The 18,544-nt window shown below is 42.2% G+C and overlaps 1 protein-coding gene across 2 annotated transcripts in view; it reads right to left on the minus strand.

Annotated features, from left to right (window-relative positions):
• The window catches only part of NAV2 (neuron navigator 2), a 361,092-nt gene that overhangs the window by 16,806 nt on the left and 325,742 nt on the right, over positions 1 to 18,544 (minus strand). For both annotated transcript variants that reach the window (XM_038764952.1, XM_038764951.1), the window contains 10 exons: positions 18,499 to 18,507; positions 17,894 to 18,066; positions 14,817 to 14,970; positions 13,675 to 13,834; positions 12,908 to 13,008; positions 11,134 to 11,229; positions 7,671 to 7,839; positions 2,699 to 2,934; positions 1,607 to 1,761; positions 942 to 1,013 (listed from right to left, as the gene is read on the minus strand). In XM_038764952.1, the coding sequence (XP_038620880.1) occupies positions 942 to 1,013; positions 1,607 to 1,761; positions 2,699 to 2,934; positions 7,671 to 7,839; positions 11,134 to 11,229; positions 12,908 to 13,008; positions 13,675 to 13,834; positions 14,817 to 14,970; positions 17,894 to 18,066; positions 18,499 to 18,507 (1,325 nt within the window). The remainder of the gene's footprint in view (positions 1 to 941; positions 1,014 to 1,606; positions 1,762 to 2,698; positions 2,935 to 7,670; positions 7,840 to 11,133; positions 11,230 to 12,907; positions 13,009 to 13,674; positions 13,835 to 14,816; positions 14,971 to 17,893; positions 18,067 to 18,498; positions 18,508 to 18,544) is intronic.

The following is an 18,544-nucleotide window of genomic DNA, read 5'->3' on the forward strand; positions in this document are numbered from 1 at the left end:
AACACAATGATCAGAATGGGAGTGTTTCTTGTAAAATACAATTCCCATACCTAGATGGTGACTGGCTGATACCAAAGGCCATATGTCTCCAGGGAAGCTAAGGCATTTAGGACCTGTGGAAATGTGTGCAGGAACTTGAGCCCTAATTGAAAGAACTGTAAAACCATGGGACAAGCTATAGGTGCAGCAGGGATGAGACTAACAACACCAAAGCTAAAGGTGATGATGTGTTTTTGTCTATTTTATGGGGAGTTTGGGTCGGTGGGGGGGGATGGTCAGGAAGGCATAAGAGAGGAGGCCTCTGTGGGCAGGAGAGGGGAGGAGGAGAAGGGAAAAGTGGGTATGAGGCATTACTTTATTACTTTGGAAATAATTTACCAGAACCCTGCCCTGGCAAATGCACGATCAAACTGACTCATTTCAGAATATTCCCCATGTCCTACTGGGAATAATTCATGTTTTTTTCTGGTCACAGTTTTTTGGTGATCAGCATTGGGAGAAGAATGACAGTTCACATTTGGGATTGATAACTGTCAATCAATCCTTGGTATTTACTGAGCGCTTACCTGTGTGCAGAGAATTGTACTAAACACTTGGGAGTCTACAGTATAATAGAGTTGGTAGACACTACCCCTGCCTACAGTGAGCTGACAGGAATAAAATCTTATAGGGAAGGCTGGGTAGAAAACACACATTTTCAGAACCCAGCTTCCATCATTCACTTTTACTGCCAGTAACCAGAAGGAGGGATTCCAACTGATGATGTGTACATGGATTCATCGAGGAAACCTTGGAGCAATCCCATAAGAGGAGGAACTCCCAGCGGTCACTTCCTGCAGTACCAAGAAATGGGGAAGGCCCACTCCACTGAGAGATGACATCTTCTAACCATTTCATGTCCACACCTTCTCAAGAGAACGTGCAATGGTTTAACACGGTACCTGAAGTTGTGGTGAAGCTGGAGGTTCGGGGTAGAGGAGGTAGCCTGATTCATTGTGCCAATAATATAAGGACTGCAAGAAAGTTATAAAAGCAAAGAAGTCATTAATACAATTATTAGGGACAAAAGTTTAAACTAGTGTAGTGGGATAACAACATACAGATTTTGTTTTAGCTTCAGGTATGCACTGTGGTATCTAAAAATACCTCATTAGTACACTGAATTGGTATGGGAACCAACAATAATTATATAATCCACATCAGTTTGGAAAATATTTGGACACTAGGTGTTCCAGGGTGGAGTCTCCTGTTAATATTCTTGGTCACTGAAGAGCTAGGACATTTTTGCATCTTATTCATAATATTGAGATGGGCTCAAGGGTGAATTCCATTTTCCACAGAATATGATCCAGGATCCAGGTGAACCCTACACCCTGACCCTCCCAACACCATAAATGTCCTGACTGCAGAACATTTACTGAGTTATTGAATCATTGGCTGGGATACTCAATCAGCCTCCAAATCTGGGATTTTCCTTGATACATTAGATATATGATCACCCAAATCACAATGGGTGACATCCATCAGCAGCACTAACAAGATAATAATTCTTTCATGGGGAAAACAACTGCTTGAGAATGTGGGCAGTTTTAGAATGGCTCTTTACCATTTGTGATATTTGCAGTTCAGAAGCCCATTGAAGATCTCTCCAAGGGAACTAACATGATGCAGGTTGTCCAGAATGATAACAAGTGGCATGTCCACAGCACTGTTCTCACTGTTGCACTGGTCAGCGAGGTTTGACAGGTACTGGCGCAGTTCCTGCAGGGTCATCCAGCAGGGCAAATGTAAAAGAACAATGTAGTAAAACATTTTTGCCAGAGGAACTGATTTTCTTCTGTCCCTGAGACTGAAATTTTCTCACAAAGGGGTTGAGAGCAACACAACTCATTATCACAGCAAGGGCACTTTCAAATTGAAGTAAATATGGTTTTTTGCTTAAAAGACCAAATTTTCCTTACTTCCACAACAAAGACTATACTTCTCTAGTTGAAAATGTAGATTTCCATCCCAGCAGTTTGGGAGAAATCAAAGAACTCTCAATTCATTAAATTTTACAAGGGGCACAATATTAATTTCTAAATTTTTTAGGTCATATTCTATAAGTAGATTTTAAAATATCAATCTTCAAAAACACCAGGGATTGAAGAAAGCATAATATTACTTTTACTATTATTAATAATAGCAATAATTGCTAAGTGCTTATTCTGTGCCAAACACTGTATTAAATGTTGGGGTAGATAAAATACAATCAGATTGGACACAGTTCCTGTCCCATTTGGGGCTCAGGTTAAGCAGGAAAGAGAACAGGGATACAATCCTTATGAGGAAACAGGCCCAGAGAATTGACTTGCCCAAGGTCACATAGCAGACGGAATCCCCAAAATTGAATTTCACAGTCTCCATTTTGTCAGCAAAAACAGATTTTACTTCAAAAAACACAGATCAGAAATATCATCTCAATTCATCTTTGCGATTGTAGACTTGATTTCCCTAGTGGTAATCTTCGGTGGACATTTCCCCATTCTTTTTAAAAATGTAAAAGGAAGTTGAATTTTTCCAACCTCTGAATTAGAGAGGAGTTCCAACAGAATTAGTGGCATGAAACATTGTTTCCACAAATCATGGGGGAGTTTTGGAGTTATGGCAAAATCCAAACATTCACCATTTTGCTACTGCACCAGGAGTTGACTCTTACCTTACTGGACTTGTGATCCACATTGAAGGTGGCGATCACACCATCGGCCAGCTCCCGCCCCTCCCTCAGCACCATGTACTCAGACAAACGATTGGCTAGGTACGTCTTGCCAGTGCCGCTAGGGCCAGATAGGATGATCCGTCTGTGTTCCATCAAGAGGGAAATGTACCGCTGAAGGATGGGCTTGGGGATCAGGGACTCAAACACCAGGCAATCCAGACTGTTCTCTGACAACCCTATTTTCGGGAGGTGGGAGAGAAAGCGGTGGGGAAAGCCAATTATAACCAAACAAACAAAAAAAAACAGTAAAAGGCCTTTAAAGATCTTTAATGCTGACTACATCAAAGCAAAACGAAGCCAGAATCATTGGATCTGGATACCGGAGGTCTTCATGGGAAAAATGGCAAGTCAAATAGAACACTGTAGCTGCTGGAAATCTGGAATAAGGGTTTTCTCAGCTTTCAGTTGTTCTGATCCTTGCTCCCAACCAGGGTCCAAAAAATACCCAAACAAATGTTTGTTCATTTTAAGGTACTTGTAAAGCATTTAATATGCATCAAACAGCGTCCTAAGCTCTGCAGTCAATTAGTTCGGACCCAGTCCCTGTCCTGCATGGGGTTCACAGTCTTAAGTATAAGGGAGAACAAGTATTGAATCCCTATTTTATAGTTGAGAAAACTGAGGCAAAGAGAAGTTAAGTGACTTGCCCAAGGTCACACAGCAAGCAGCAATTGCCAGAGCCATAATTAGAACCTAGGTCCTCTGACTCCCAAACCCATGCTCTTTCTGCTAGGCCACATTGCTTCAGTGAAGCTCTTGGCAATGAAGCTCTTGGCTCTCATCCTTATGTACTCAACAGTCTCAAACCTCTGGCCTTTCTCAATAGCAAGTTGTTGATAGGATTTTTCCCTCCCAAATCCCATCAGGAGAGGTAGTCAGCAGTTCATGTAGTCATAAAGGTCTCCAGGCACACTGAATAAGGTATGTGATCATTTTATATTTTCCAACCCTTTACTACCCAGTTCTCAGGAAAATTGAGCAGAGTGGAGATCATGGGTTTTCTACAAAAGAAGGAGAAGTTACTACAACCCTTATCTCATACGGCAGGCCCAAAAGACTCCACCAAAAGTGTAAGACATGACTTCTGTAGGGCTGGTGTCTGTCCCACAATTAACTGCATTTCATGCTTACACTTGTTCTAAAGAATTAAAAAATGCAGTTGTTATTCTGCCCTGCTTTAAGCTGGGTTACATCAGAGATTTTTTTTTGTGCAAGTTGCTGTAATCCCTGTAGGTGAAACGGGCGCATAGCAATGCTGCTCGTCTAAACAATGGATAGACTGCAGGTCTGATGACAGATCCAGGTTATGCTGCATTGTGGGAACCTCGCCACTGTCAGGTCAAAAACCTCTGTGCATTCTTCATGACTCAGAGAAACAGCATGGCTTAGTGGAAAGAGCATGGGCTTTGGAGTCAGAGGTCATGGGTTCAAATCCCGGCTCTGCCGATTGTCAACTGTGTGACTTTGGGGAAGTCACTTAACTTCTCTGTGCCTCAGTTCCCTCATCTGTAAAATGGGGATGAAGACTGTAAGCCCCATGTGGGACAACCTGATCACCTTGTAACCTCCCCAGTGCTTAGAACAGTGTTTTGCACATAGTAAGCGCTTAATAAATGCTATTATTATTATTATTATTATTAAAAGCAAAAGTGGATTTCCAGCATCATGTGAATTGTTAAGACTGCAAGCTAAGCTCCCTGTGGACAGAGGACATGTCTTCCAAATCTGTTATAGTGTATTCTCCCAAGTGCTTAGTACAGTACTCTGCACCCAGTAAGCGGTCAATCAATACCACTGATTGATACAAATGGAACAGCCTGATGACATTTTAAATAAGCCCAAACTGATCTTTCAAAGTGCAATTAAAGGAGAAACAGTAGCTGGTGATGTTCAATTCAATCAACTAAGCAGAAATACTATTTCTATTTCAAAAGCTTCAGAAGGAGGAAGATAGCTTTTGAAAGATGTCACTCATGTAGTTTCATTCCGATCTCTTTGAAATTTGCAGCTAGGAGTTAGATACTATAAACCTAGCATCCAAATGTGCCACCAACTTGTCATATGATCCTAGTTCTTTGTCTCTCATAAAATGAGGATATTAATACCACCATGCAGAAAAAAGTGGATGACTCCAAAGGAATTCTGAGGTTATTGCTTCCAAGGCCTTACAGTAGGTGTCAAAAATATTGTTTGCAAGGCAAATTTTGCAAAGCTTTTTTGGTTTGGCATATATCCAAGATAGGTAGAATATCCACATTCCCCACTTGTGCCCAACTTACCCTCTCTGCAATTGTGATTTTGTGCCATTGTAGATAATAACAATGATAACAATTAATAATAATGGCTAAGTGCTTACTATGTGTCAAGCACTGTTCTAAGCTGGGATAGACACAAGTAAATCAGTTCAGAACATAGGTTTGGAGGCATAGGTAGATACCTTATCCTGGGTACAGTTAGGTTCCTAGTTGAAGTCACTGTCATTTTTAATCTCATCATACATGTGGAGGCATGGCAAAATAAAAGACGGTGGAATTCTTGAAACCTCAGGGCCCACTACCCAGGTTCCAAATACTTGCAACACCATGTTTAAGATGCTAGTAACATGGGTTAGGCACAAATGATATGCTGCACTTTGAATGTAAGCTGCTTCAGTACTACTTCCCTGGTGCTTGAGTTCTGAATTAAGCTCTTTCCAAGTAAGTGGAACAGCCCTATAGGATAAAGGATGAAGAGTCAAACTGAATAAATTTTGGGAAACTGAACAGCTGGCCCTCTGGAAAAGTAAACTAGCAATGTCACCTGAGTCCAAAAGGAATCTTGGCCAAGCTTCTCTAAGCAAACTGGTAGTCATGACACGGTACTTGTGGACAGAGGGAGCACTGCACAAACGAATACAATTTAGAGCAGGTGTTGACAACCTTTTTATGCAGACAAGTCATGCCGAATGAAACCTTTGAGCAGTTCAGTGCGAAGAGTCAATCATACAATTTAAACAAAAGAGGAGGTTCAGGGAAAGAGAGGAAGAAAAAAAATGTAGGGGGAGAGGTTAGAGACAAACAAAAACTTATTCCTGGCTGGGGAAAGATGGAGTACCAGAAATGCAAAGCACTGGGCTTGCTGCTGTGCTCATTTCATTCACACTCTTCTCCTCATCCTGAGCTGCTGTCGCTTCACACCTCTGGGCCCATGGAAACTGTGATAAGTTCACATGGCACTCAGGACATGGGAGGCTTCTCGCCAAGCGCCCATGGAGGAGAGCAGTTCCCATCTGTGCTGGGCTTGGCTGACTTGCCTTGGTGCCACTACTGTTGGCATGGGTAGTGGCAGAAACAGGAGGCCAGGACCTGAGAGCTGATCCAACTCACCCTACCATCAGTGAGAACAGTGGTGATCAGTCAACCAACCTACAATCAATGGTATTTACTGAGCACATCCTATGTACAGAGTACTGTGCTAAGCGCTTGGGAAAATACAATACAATAGAGTTGGTATTCATTCATTCAACCATCTTTATTGAGTGCTTACTGTGCGCAGAGCATTGTACTAAGCACTTGGAAAGTCGCTTCAGCAACCGAGACAATCCCTGCCCACAACGGGCTCACAGTCTAGAAGGGGGGAGGCAGACATCTAAACAAGTAAACAGGCATCAAAGGCATCAATGAATTATTAGAATTATATATATATATATATATATATACACATCATTAATAAAATAAATGGAATTATAAATATGTATATATAATCACAGAAGTGCTTTGGGGCGGGAGGGGAGTAGAGCAGAGGGAGCAAGTTGGGGCTGGGGGAGGGAAAGCGGAGCAGAGGAAAAGGAGGGCTTAGTCCAGGAAGGCTTCCTGGAGGAGCTGAGCTTTCAGTAGGGCTTTGAAGGGGGGAAGTGTGCTAGTTGAAGAGGGTGGGGATTCCAGGCCAGAAGTAGGATGTAGGCCAGGGGATGACAGCGGAACAGGTGAGAAAGAACCGAGGCACAAGTGAGAAGGTTAGCACCAGAGGAGCGCAGTGTGCGGGCTGGGCTGTAGAAGGTGAGAGGGAGATGAAGTAGGAGGGGGCAAGGTGATGGAGAGCTTTGAAACCAATAGTGAGTTTTGCTTGAAACGGAGGTTGATAGGCAATCACTGGAGATTTTGAGGAGGGGGTGACATGCCCATAATGCTTCTATAGAAGATAATACCTGGTAGACACAATCCCTGCCCACAAGGAGCATACAATCTATAGTGGTCCTTGGGCCAGGTGGAGCCCTGTCCTGTTGGAGGGCAAGGTGTGGAGTAATCATCTCGCCTATCCCTCAATCCCTTTCTGTCTCAAAGGGGCGGGGCAGGACTGCTACTTCCTGTCCAAAATCTGAGGGGGAAGGGGCAAAGTGACATCTAATATGATATTGTTCAAACAGACATAGGCTATCAAGCCCTGACCTTAAGCACCAAGTACCTCCCCTCTCAGCTAGTGAGAAAATATAAGACTAATTCTCTGTTAGAATGGAACTAGAACTGTGACTTCAAATAGGGGTCCCTAGTACGACTACTGTGACTTCAAACAAGATTTGGCTTTCCCATCTATAGAGAACAAATAAAAACATCACCACCTCACAGAAGTGCTGGGAAGACTAATTAGTTGATATTTGTTAATACCCCAAGAAGATGATTGCCTCATTTCATCAACCTTAATAAATGCATCATCTTTTAATTGCTGTGAGGTTAACAGGGTCTGTCGTTACTACATTCCAACCACAAGCTCCAAGCCTTACACCCACTTTGGAGGCTGTTGCAATGTTGATATTAGTCAAAAAGAACTGAATCTGTAAAGTGTGCCTGTGAAGCACAATTACCTTTTCTCCACCAAGACCTAAAAAAAATCATAATTACCCACCAGCTACAAAATTCACATCCAGCTTAATTACCTTTGACAGCCACAGAGATGGTGTTGTTCTCACCAACCAAATAGCCACAGGGTAGAAGCTCAGGAGTCTCTGCAGTGTTTGAACGCTTGATTTCCCCTATGCTGTAGCCTAGAACACTGTCTGAATTCAGTCCCAGCTGACTCACCGGATCCACATGAATGATATATTCCTGGAAAAAAACAAAAATGAGACCCGATCAAAGCAATGGCAAAGATCTGCAGATGATTCATATTTTCACTGGATAATTTATGACCGTCTTTTAATTCTCTTCTCACAAATTATTTGGAGCTACAGAATAAATGGAAACAGCAGTTGGCTCTCTAAATTTTAATGTTTCCAATATCCTAAGGCCTTTCATAAATAATGATTTATTTACCTAGTGGTGAAAAAACAGTAGAAAAATTGGATGTTTAGTCTGGATCATGAAAGTTTGGTTCCTCTTCCAAAACTCACCTAAATTTCTAAACCACCTGAACCTGTAAAGTGAGGCAGGAAATCTCAGGAGAACATAATTCTGGCGCTGACCTCCACTCTAGGCTCTTTTGTACGATAGCCAAAAATCCTACAGAGAATCTTTAGTGCTTTCTTCGAGGAAACTCTACTGGGAGTCTCTGTTGGGAGGTCCCAGTGAAAGGCTCTATTGCTTTAAAAGACTTAAAAAAAACAAAGTTTGAAAGAGGTGGCACTTTCCATTCTAGTGAGATTCAGTTCAGGCACAGTTCTGATCATTGTTTCTTTTCTTCTGGTGTGAACTGACACAAATGATGCCTCTGTTCGCCCACAAGAAAGTAAAGTGAAATCTTAGTATCCCAGTCCAGCTCTGTTGTTGGTCCAGTGGAAAGAGCACTGTACAGGCAATTGGAAGAACTGAGTTTTCTTCTCGGTTCTTCCAGTAAGATAATGCCTGCTGGGGCTCTGCCATCAGTGTGAAGGTTTCTGACTGAAAACCACCGGTGGGCATTCCACAAAGTGGACAGGATCAGCAAAATCCTAAAAAAAAAAAAAGGCTGGCTAATGTGGCCAGTGAAGACTGCAGTGACTACCAAGGCTGCTGGTTCCTGGTGCTAGGGCAGAGTGCTTCCACAAACCTGTGGTCCCTTTGGCTGAAAATCGGTCTTGAATGTAAAAGAAAAAAAACAAAAAACAAAGAAACAGCCTTGCCTACAATCGGCATACATCTCACTTGGCTGTAAACTTGTGGTTTAGTAGATACAGCAGGGGACTGGGAGTCAGAAGAATTTGGGTTTTAATCCTGGTTCCACCACAAGTCTGCTGTGTGACCTTGGGCAAGTCACTTAATGCTCTGTGCCTCGGTTACCTCATCTGTAAAATGGGGATAAGAGTGTGAGCCCTTTGTGGGACAGGGACTGTGCCCAATCTGCTTAACTTGTATTTACCCCAATGTTTAGAACAGTGCTTGGCACACAGTAAGCACTTAACAAGTATCATAATAATTATTATTATTCTGAGCCCCAGTGAGAACATGCCTGTTGGGAGTGGGAGAATTTGAGTGTTGCTGTGCTAACCATTAGTACCATAATCAATTCCTTTGGCAGGTTCTAGATCCTGATATTCCAGGACTGAGTCTCAGCTCTCATGCTTGGTGGATGACGCCATCTTCGACCTAGTCCTCATTATGCATTTTTTTAGCCCCAACTTTTTTTAATGGCATTTGTTAAGCATTTACTATATCCCAAGCATTGTACTAAGCACAGTTATAGAGCAGGGAATGTGTCTGTCGTATTTTTGTGTTGTACTCTCCCAAGCTCTCAGCACACTGCTCTACACACAGTAAGTGCTCCATAGATATAATTGAACGCATGTAAGATAATCAGGTTAGAGACAGACCCTGACCCACATGGGGCTCATAGTCTAAGTAGGATGGGAAAAGGTATTGAATCCCCATTTTACAGATGAGGAAACTGAGGCACAGAGAAGGGAATTGTCCGAGGTCACACAGCAGGCAGTTGGAGTCTGGATTAAAATCCAGATTCTCTGACTCCCAGGCCACAGGGTTTTTCCACTAGGTCACGCTGCTTCCCTTTCATTGGTTGCCTCTGAAAAATGGTTTAATGAGAAAACTGTCCCAAATCTCTAATTCTCTGCTCCCTGCCCTTCATCTCTGCATCTCATCCTTCATCTCTCTCATCTCTTTACCTCCATTGAGGGTTGGTTCTAGGCGCGGCCATCAGCATGGGGCAGCAGAAAAGCACAGAGGGACCAGGTTTGGGCACAGACAGGAGAACTAGAGTAAGAAGCCCCACACCCATACCCTGAACACTTTGGATAGTGGAATTTGGTGCAGAAGCATGACTCAGGGCCCCAGACAACAATCTCCACTTGCTGAAAAGTGCTGGTTCATAAATTGCTTTCAAAACACTTCTGGTTCCTAAACCATCACTTTCAAGCCCAGAACTTCTCCCCTTTCCCTCCCTTAAGCAAACCACCAGACTCAGCAACTCACCTGGATTCCAACCTATAAATGTGATCAAAGCAGAAAACAACTTTTTTTAATGGTATTTGTTAACTGCTTACTAGGTGAAAGGAACTGTATTAAGAGCTGGGGTAGATACAAGCTAATCAGGTTGGACACAGTCCATGTCCCACATGGGGCTCACGTTCTTAATAACTCATTTTACGGTTGAGGTAACTGAGCCACAAAGAAGTTAAGTGACTTGCTCAAGGTCACACAACAGATACGTGGTGGAGCCGGAATTAGAACCCAGGCCCTTCTGAGTTCCAGACTCATGCTCTAACCACTAGGACATGCTGCTTCTATTTCTCTGTTGACTTTATCTACTGTCACTGGAGACTCTTTGGGCACCCTTTTGAAATGTGTAGCCCAAATTGAAAACAAGAGAAATCACTATACTTGCTAATGACATCGACTTTTAAACGCTGGAAAATAGCAGAGAATAAGCGTTCAATAAATAAGATTGAATGAATGAATGAATGAATTTCCACCTCAAAGACTGGGTTCTAGTTCTGGCTCTGACATTTATCTGCTATGTGACCTTTGGTAAGTCACTTAACTACTCGGTGCCTCAGCAGCATGGCTCAGTGGAAAGAGTAGGGGCTTGGGAGTCTGAGGTCATGGGTTTGAAGCCCGGCTCCACCACTTGTCTGCTGTGTGACTTTGGGCAAGTCACATAACTTCTCTGTGCCTCAGTTACCTTATCTGGAAAATGGGGATTAAGACTGTGAGTCTCACTTGGGACAACCTAATCACCTTGCACCCCCCTCAGTGCTTAGAACAGTGCTTTGCACATAGTAAGCGCTTAACAAATACCATCATTATTATTATTATTACCTCATCTGTGAAATGGGGATTAAGAATGAGATCCCCATATGGGACAGGGACTCCTTCCAAACTGATTATCTTGAATCTAACCCAGCACTTAGAACGGTGCTTGGCACATAGTAGGTATTTAACCACATACATATATATAAAATCATTACTTACTTTGAACAGTCGTCTAACCACTCCATCCAGCACATCCCATTTAGTCTTGCCACTAACTCCAATGCAACCAATGAGAAAGAGGTGAGGTCTGGAATCCTAAGGGTAAGGGAATACTGAAATGAAGAGCAACCTCATCATTGGAGATGGTACATCAGAAAATCTAAGGCCTCCTATGGTTTATAATAGCCTGGTCAAAAAAGAAATCCTGCAGAATTTCAACTCCTGCTCTACTTGGAGATATTACGATCTTTCACGGGCTTTAAGAAACTTCTGAAAGGTTGAAGATGCAGTAGAAATGATACTTGGGAACTAGACTGACAAAACACTTAAGAGGCCTGTAAAATGCCACAAACCTTCATGCTACCAATTAATCAATAAATGGTATTTATTGAATATTTACTAGGTGCAGACCACTGTACTATGTGCTTGGGAGAGTACAATACCAAGAATTAGCAGACACATTCTCTGCTCATAAACTTAGAGTTTAGAGGGGGAGTTACAGTCTAGAGGCGGCGCTCTTTTAATATCAATTAACTTATACTGAAGTACAAACACTCTCAAGATTTTAATAGTTGGGATGCCGCAAGAAGAGTTCCGTAAAAGAAAAGAAAATCTTGGCCCATTTTCTCTCCTTTCCTTCCTCCTCGATCTACTATAGAATGCAAGCTTCTACTGGGCAGAGATCATGTCTACCAGCTCTGTTGTACAGTACTCTCCCAAGTGCTTAGGACAGTGCTCTGCATACAGTAAGCACTCAATAAGTATCATTGATTGATAGATACCTGGGAACACAGTTCTTATGGTCAGCATGCCACTCTCCATTTGAGCTCTGAAAATCAAGCTACGTATCTCTATTCCTCTTACCCCCTTCCTCTGAACCTATGAAGTAGTTTGACTGTTAAACAAAGGTTCCAGTCCCATCAATGTTGAAGTAGCACAGATTGCACTCGTGCAGGGAATATTGGAAGTTAGTGCATATTATTATCAACAGCTTTGGAAAGATGTTGAGCAACAAGACTTTATCTTCACATGATCACTACTTTGGCTTTCTGAAATTATTTGATGTGAATATTACTTATAACATTTTTCAGACCTACTATAACTTTCTTCCTCATGACCAAACTGGAGAATAGAAATCTTTTCTTTGAACGCAGAATCATCCAAGAGAGCTTTGATATTTGAGGTAAAACAGAAACACACTCACCTATTTTAAGCCAACTCATTTTTCTCAACTACCTCATCAATCAGTGTCATTTATTAAGCACTGGGAGAATACAATCCAAGTACAAGCACTTGGGAGAGTACAATCCAACAGCACTGGCAGACATGTTCCCTTCTCACAAGGAGGTTACAGTCTAGAGGTGCTCCTCTCCTACTGAGCATGGAGAAGACAATTTCTTCTGCTGATGATAATGACTTGAGACTACTTCTCTGTCAATTGATTTCTGAAGGTTTGTCATATACTTAAGCTACTTAACCCACCTTTGAAATGGCTTTTAGTTAGAAACTACTCCCAGTGGAATATAACTACAATGACTTCAAGATAGAGTCATAGGTTTGTTCCCTGTCCTTTTCTATATTTTGAGAATCTGAAATTTAAAAAAGATGCTAAATGACCCATTTTAATATCAACTATTTTGGGGAGGAAATGAGTATTGGTCATGTTAAAATGTTAGTAGTTTTGCTATACAATTACATTTAAGGTTAATTTCTAAACTAGGTATTTTTAGAAGCTGGGTTGGGCCATAATGTGGGGAAAGGGATAAAAACTAACCTCCTTCCATTTCATTTCATCCTGAAAGCTGACAACTATTTTAACATGCCTGCCTCCTTCTTTCCGAGCGGAGCTATCACCAGTGTCATCCAGCAACATGTCTGCGAATGGAAAACATCAACAGCCTCTTAGCCACAGAGTGACAGCGGAGCCAAGCTTTCTCGATTTCCAACACAACTTCTAGGAAAGCAGCATAAAAAATCTGATGAATGGGAAATCAAATGTAAATGAAGCAATTGTAGAGTAATGGTAGAACCAAATAATCTAACAGCAGTCACAGGTTTTGCAGCATAGAAAGTGCTAAATAAAGGCTTAAACCAGAGCCACTAGAACAACAATTACAGCATTATGGAAAAAAAAGCAGTAGCTTTAATATGCTCACAAGGAAAACCAAAACAATCAATTCCATTGACTTTTCTATCAGCCAGAAATCTATTTGAGACAAGAAGGTCATATCTCAATGTTCAAAAGCAGCAGATCAGCACTATGGCTCAGAACATAATTCAGGCCAAGGCAAAAGCTAAGAGTTTGGGGGATGTTTAAGCAAAGCATGATGACAGACTGGGTTTATGTCAATAACACGTGTAACTGCATGGCTCTACCTTCCCACCCTAATGCCCCCTACCTATACATATGCCAAACACCTTTGCATTAATCCTGATGCTCTCCCCCCGCTGCACCCACCCCCGCCTCAAAGCTATCAATATCAACTGTACCTCACTCACTCTGGGTTTGAATCTGCTTGATGACTTTATGGCTCTACTCACCAAGACTGGTGGATTCAGTGAGGTTTAGGCTGTGCTCCGAGAGCCCCAGGGACTGCCTCGGGGAGGAAGAGATGGACGCCTGGGATGGAGCCCGACTGCAGCTGCCTTGGTTCTCAGACTTGAGCCTGTCATTCTCTGCTTTTAACTTCTCAATTTCACTCTGCAAAGAACAAAGAGGGAAGTTTATCTGCACTGAGTGACCTAAGCCTTAGTTTCCAGCTGATCCATTTCTGGTTATGTGGCACAGAAGTGAATCATATAAATAGCTCCAAGACAGAGACCCATTGGCACTTACGAACAATTACAACATATATTACTATGTGTTAAATTACTAAGAGCCAAATACTGTGCTACACACTGGGGTATATATACAGCTATCAAATCGGATACGATTTCTGAACCACAGTTTAAGAGGTAGGAGAGCAGGTATCTTCTCCCTATCTTACAAATGTTGAAATGGGCATGGAAGGCTTAAATGGCTTGCCCAAGGCCAGTCATAGGTTAGTTGTGGATCTGAGATTAAAACCCATTCCCTGACTTCTGGATTTGTCCTTTTCCATTATACCAATGGCACAAGTTTAGAATGCTAAAGCATTTTCAATACAGCAGAGGTCACTATAAATGCAGGCTGTTGCTTAGCATCAAACTATTCATCATACAGACAGGAAAACTGCAGAAGTATTGTAATTTCCACATAAGAGGGCAAGGCTGAAGCAAAAGAGGCCTCCAGAGAAGACCGTCATTCACTGGGTCAACTGTCTTTCTGAACATCTTTCAGTTGCATTCCATTTTACTGTCCATTGAGTGCCAAGGGGCCTGATTTTCCTCACCCAGGCAGTCTACCGGGCCTTCAAATGAAGTGATATGGCTCACACGATCAAGGTGCAGTAATGTACAGTAGGATTGGGGGCTATCGGAGGTGTTTATGACGAAGAAAACACGGAGCACAAATGGGAGTGGAGTTGAGATGGGACCTGTACACAATGGGTTAATGGGAACACACACTCCTGTGAGCTCTGGAAATGAATCTAGGCAGTCACATCTTCTGCTTTACAGCTTGTGTGGTCTCCTGAGGGTGGTCTATGGCCTACTGAAATTCCTTTGCAGATGTAATCAGGTTCACCTCCCTGCCTGAGCCATACCTGCATTCTGTTCATGGCCTCTCGGAGCTGGTCGAGCTGGTGAGCTGAGCTCAGGGCTTCCAGACGGATATCTGTCAGTTTCATCTCTTTGTCTCTTAGCTCATTTCGCAGCTGCATCACAGTCTCAGCCTCACTATCGGTGCACTCGGAAATGCTGAGAAAGGAATTATATGGGAAAGGTTGATAAGCGAAATAGTGTGGGGAATGAGTTGCTTGCTAATGTCCCTCTTATGATTTGCACTTTACGGGCCCCCAATGCCTTAGAGGTGCCAAACAATAGACTTTTTGACTGATTCCTTATTGTGTTCACATTCAGCAAAGATATGCTCCATACAGTTTAGCTCCATATTAGTCTCTGGATGTTGAGGTAAATGGAATGGTCTGGTTAGCACCGAAACAGAGAACAGCTTCCGCCATCACTGGGAGCACATGGACTTTATTACCGGGAGAGTTTGTGGGGCAAACTTGATGACAGTTTCTTTATGGAGAACCTTAATGGTCAGCTTTGTCATTGGTCATCTTTTAAGAAATACATGCACACACACACACACACACACACACACACACACACATATTCCTATTTAAATAAGGAGGAAAAGATGGAATTAAAGCAGCCTTTCTAGACTGATGACCCCATGAAGAGTGCACAGTGGGGCTCCGTTAAAAATTTGGTAGGGCAAAAGATTTTCAACCCATTTGGAGAAGAAGGGATTCTACTTGTTTTAAAGATACTGTGCTTACAGATGTGTGGTTTGGACCAAAACAAGAAAAGACTCCCAGACACAGGAATGAAATGCTTTTCTGTATATGTGCATGATTATAAAACCCTCAATTTCTAAGTAATTTTCAAACCATTTACGGGACTTGCAGCCTCTACTCCCTTCCACATCTTAGTCTGAAATAATCTTATGGCAGTGAGGAACTCTTCATCCTTTCCAGAAACAGCAGATGATGACTGCAGTCTGTGGTGGGAGGATCTTATAGCACGTGTACCCTTTGGCCACAGTGAAGTGGAAAATAATGCTCCTTGCCTTTCCCTTCCACAGATGTGACTTTTTCCACCAAACAGCAGTCTTGAGCCAAATAAAGGTAAACATGCTGCTCTGGCTTTCTCCCTCAAGCAGGGACTTTTTCTCTGCTCATCTTTGTATTTGGCTAGATCTGTCTTGCAGAGACTTGCCAAGATGACAAAGGATGTTGAATCATGAAAATTAAGATGAATTTCAACATTAAAAGGTGGTTCTGAGGTTCTATTCATTCAAATGATCACAGGCGTGGAGGGGGATCCCAAGCAGGAAGCTTTGACATTTCTTGGACTAAAGACAGAAGAAATTCAAGTTCAGAAAGTTATGAAGCTGAAGTTGATTATCTCTGAAAGAGATGTTAAACATGTGTTCCGGGCAAAAATGATCCTCTGTCTGCTTACAAAGTGATGAACCCTGGAGAGAGATGGCCAAGAAAAACCTGACCTGAAAAATAGTTGAGAGTGGGGGTATATTTTAATCATGAGAGGAAAATCATTTGTAAGTTTGTCAAGAGAAATGCAGATGTAGCTTAATTTGGGCACAGCCAGGAAGAAAATTAAAATTAACTCTGAAATTACCACTACCCAATCTGATTTTCAATGGTTTGCTGTATCTTTATTAAGCTGTTTTTCGGTATATGGAAACCACTGCAGAGTGTAACTGTAAAAACTGCTCTGTAGTCAAGCAATCATACTTATTGAGTGCTATGTGCAGAGTATTGTACTAAACCTTTGGGATAGAACAATATAACAGTCACTAGGCATGTCCCCTGCAAGAGCTTTTCATCTTGAAGGCCCTCTGCAAGTGAGATGCATTCTTCTTCCCTTTCCAAAGAAGGGTGGCTTTCTCCCTTGCACAGTTTTGAGAAACTGAGACAGAAAGGAATGGGACAAATGGAGAAAATAATGAGTAAACTAGAACTGTAGATAAGGTTGGCCAATGCCTAGACTGCCTACACTGCACAGCAGATAAGTGTATTTACAAGTTCAGCTGCCTAGTCCAACTTCTTAGGGCAGGGTAGTATACTTGGGGTATTCAAAAAACAAATTCATTCCTGGGACAGCCTCTGTTTCATGTTTCAACATGAGCCTGAAAATGTGCTAGCATTATCTTGGGGCACTCAACTTTCAGCTCCAAACTAAAATCAGAACACCTCTTTTCTAGGCCTCAGTGTGTCTCTGACTTCTATGAAAGCTGCAATAAGGATTCATCCGGTTCTTAGAGTATGTGAACAGTTTCCCCATAACACATAAGTCTGAGCTCAGAGCTCATTTAACAGACTTTTTAATCCATCTCAGCAATAGGCATCAAACATTTCCTTAATGTTCTTACATGAAAGCAGCATGGCCTAGTGGAAAGAGCATGGGCCTGGGAGTCAGAGGACCTGGATTCTAATCCTGCTTCTGCCAACTGCTCTGCAGACTGCTTGCTGTGTGACCTTTGGCAAGTCACTTAAATTCTCTGTGCTTCGGTTTCCTCAACTAGAGAATGGGAATTCAATACCTGTTCTCCCTCTTACTTAAGACTGTGAGCACCATGTGGGACAGGGACTGTGTCCACCCTAATTGACTTGTACTTATCCCAGCGCTTGACACACAGTAAGTGCTTAATAAGTGGCATTAAAAAAGCCCCCCAAAATCAGACATTTTACCATACAAAGCCCCCCACTCCGGTCACATAAATGGAAATAATAATAGGCATTTGTTAAGCTATTAGTATGTACCAAGCACTATACTAAGCACTGGGGTAGATACAAAATAATCAGGTCCCATGTGGAGCTCACAGTCTCAGTAGAGGAGAGAACAGCTATTGAATCCCCATTTTAAAATAAGGGAACTGAGTCACAGAAGTTAAGTAATTTGCCCAAGGTCACGCAGCAGAAAAGTGGCAGAGTTAGGATTAGAACCCAGGTCCTCTGACTCCCAGGTTTGTGCTCATTCCACTAGGCTATACTGCTTATCAGTGACTTCTCAACGACTGTCTCTCACTCTTTATTTCTCCCACTGCACCCAGCAGAGAGGCTGACTCTTAAATAACAAAGACTAGACTCACAGAGAATTGGAGTGGGAGGTTCTCAGCAGGGGAGTAGAGCCAGTGGAGCCATTGTGAGGCAACTTGGGTGATGAGGGCAAGGATGAATCAGTCATCTCTTCAATATCAGAGTGAGAAGAAGCTGACTTCGGTGATTTCTTCTTACCAAAAGCTTGCTTGAAGGAGCTGCGTAACTGAAAATATATATAAAAATAGGCCAGGGTAGAAGATGTTGCAAAGAACATTTGTGACATGCCAGGGGAAAACACAGACATGCAGACCTCTGAAATAAAATAGCTACAAAACTGCTCTTTTTTTTTTTTTTTTTTGGTGAAAGACGTGAACAACCAAAGTCTACTTCCTCCAGTGAAAAAATCAAGAAGAAACAACTATTGAACATTAACAGTTAAAAGGACTAAACCTTTTGATGTGGCCCATGCCTATTCTTTTCTCAAAGCTATGTCCAAACAGCAAGACTGAATTCTGCTCAGCACAATGAATTTTGAGATGATAGGTTATTGCAGCAACAAAGCAATATGCTCAGACACTGATGGATGTGGATGGAGTTAGTCATATAAATGGATGCGTTAGCTTGGTATTTGGTATTTAAAGTTGGTCTTCCTTACCTCGTTGACCTGCCAATGGAAGCGCAAGCAAAAAGGGGGAGGGGGA

Source organism: Tachyglossus aculeatus, chromosome 22 (assembly GCF_015852505.1).
Source record: "Tachyglossus aculeatus isolate mTacAcu1 chromosome 22, mTacAcu1.pri, whole genome shotgun sequence".
Lineage (NCBI taxonomy): Eukaryota > Metazoa > Chordata > Mammalia > Monotremata > Tachyglossidae > Tachyglossus > Tachyglossus aculeatus.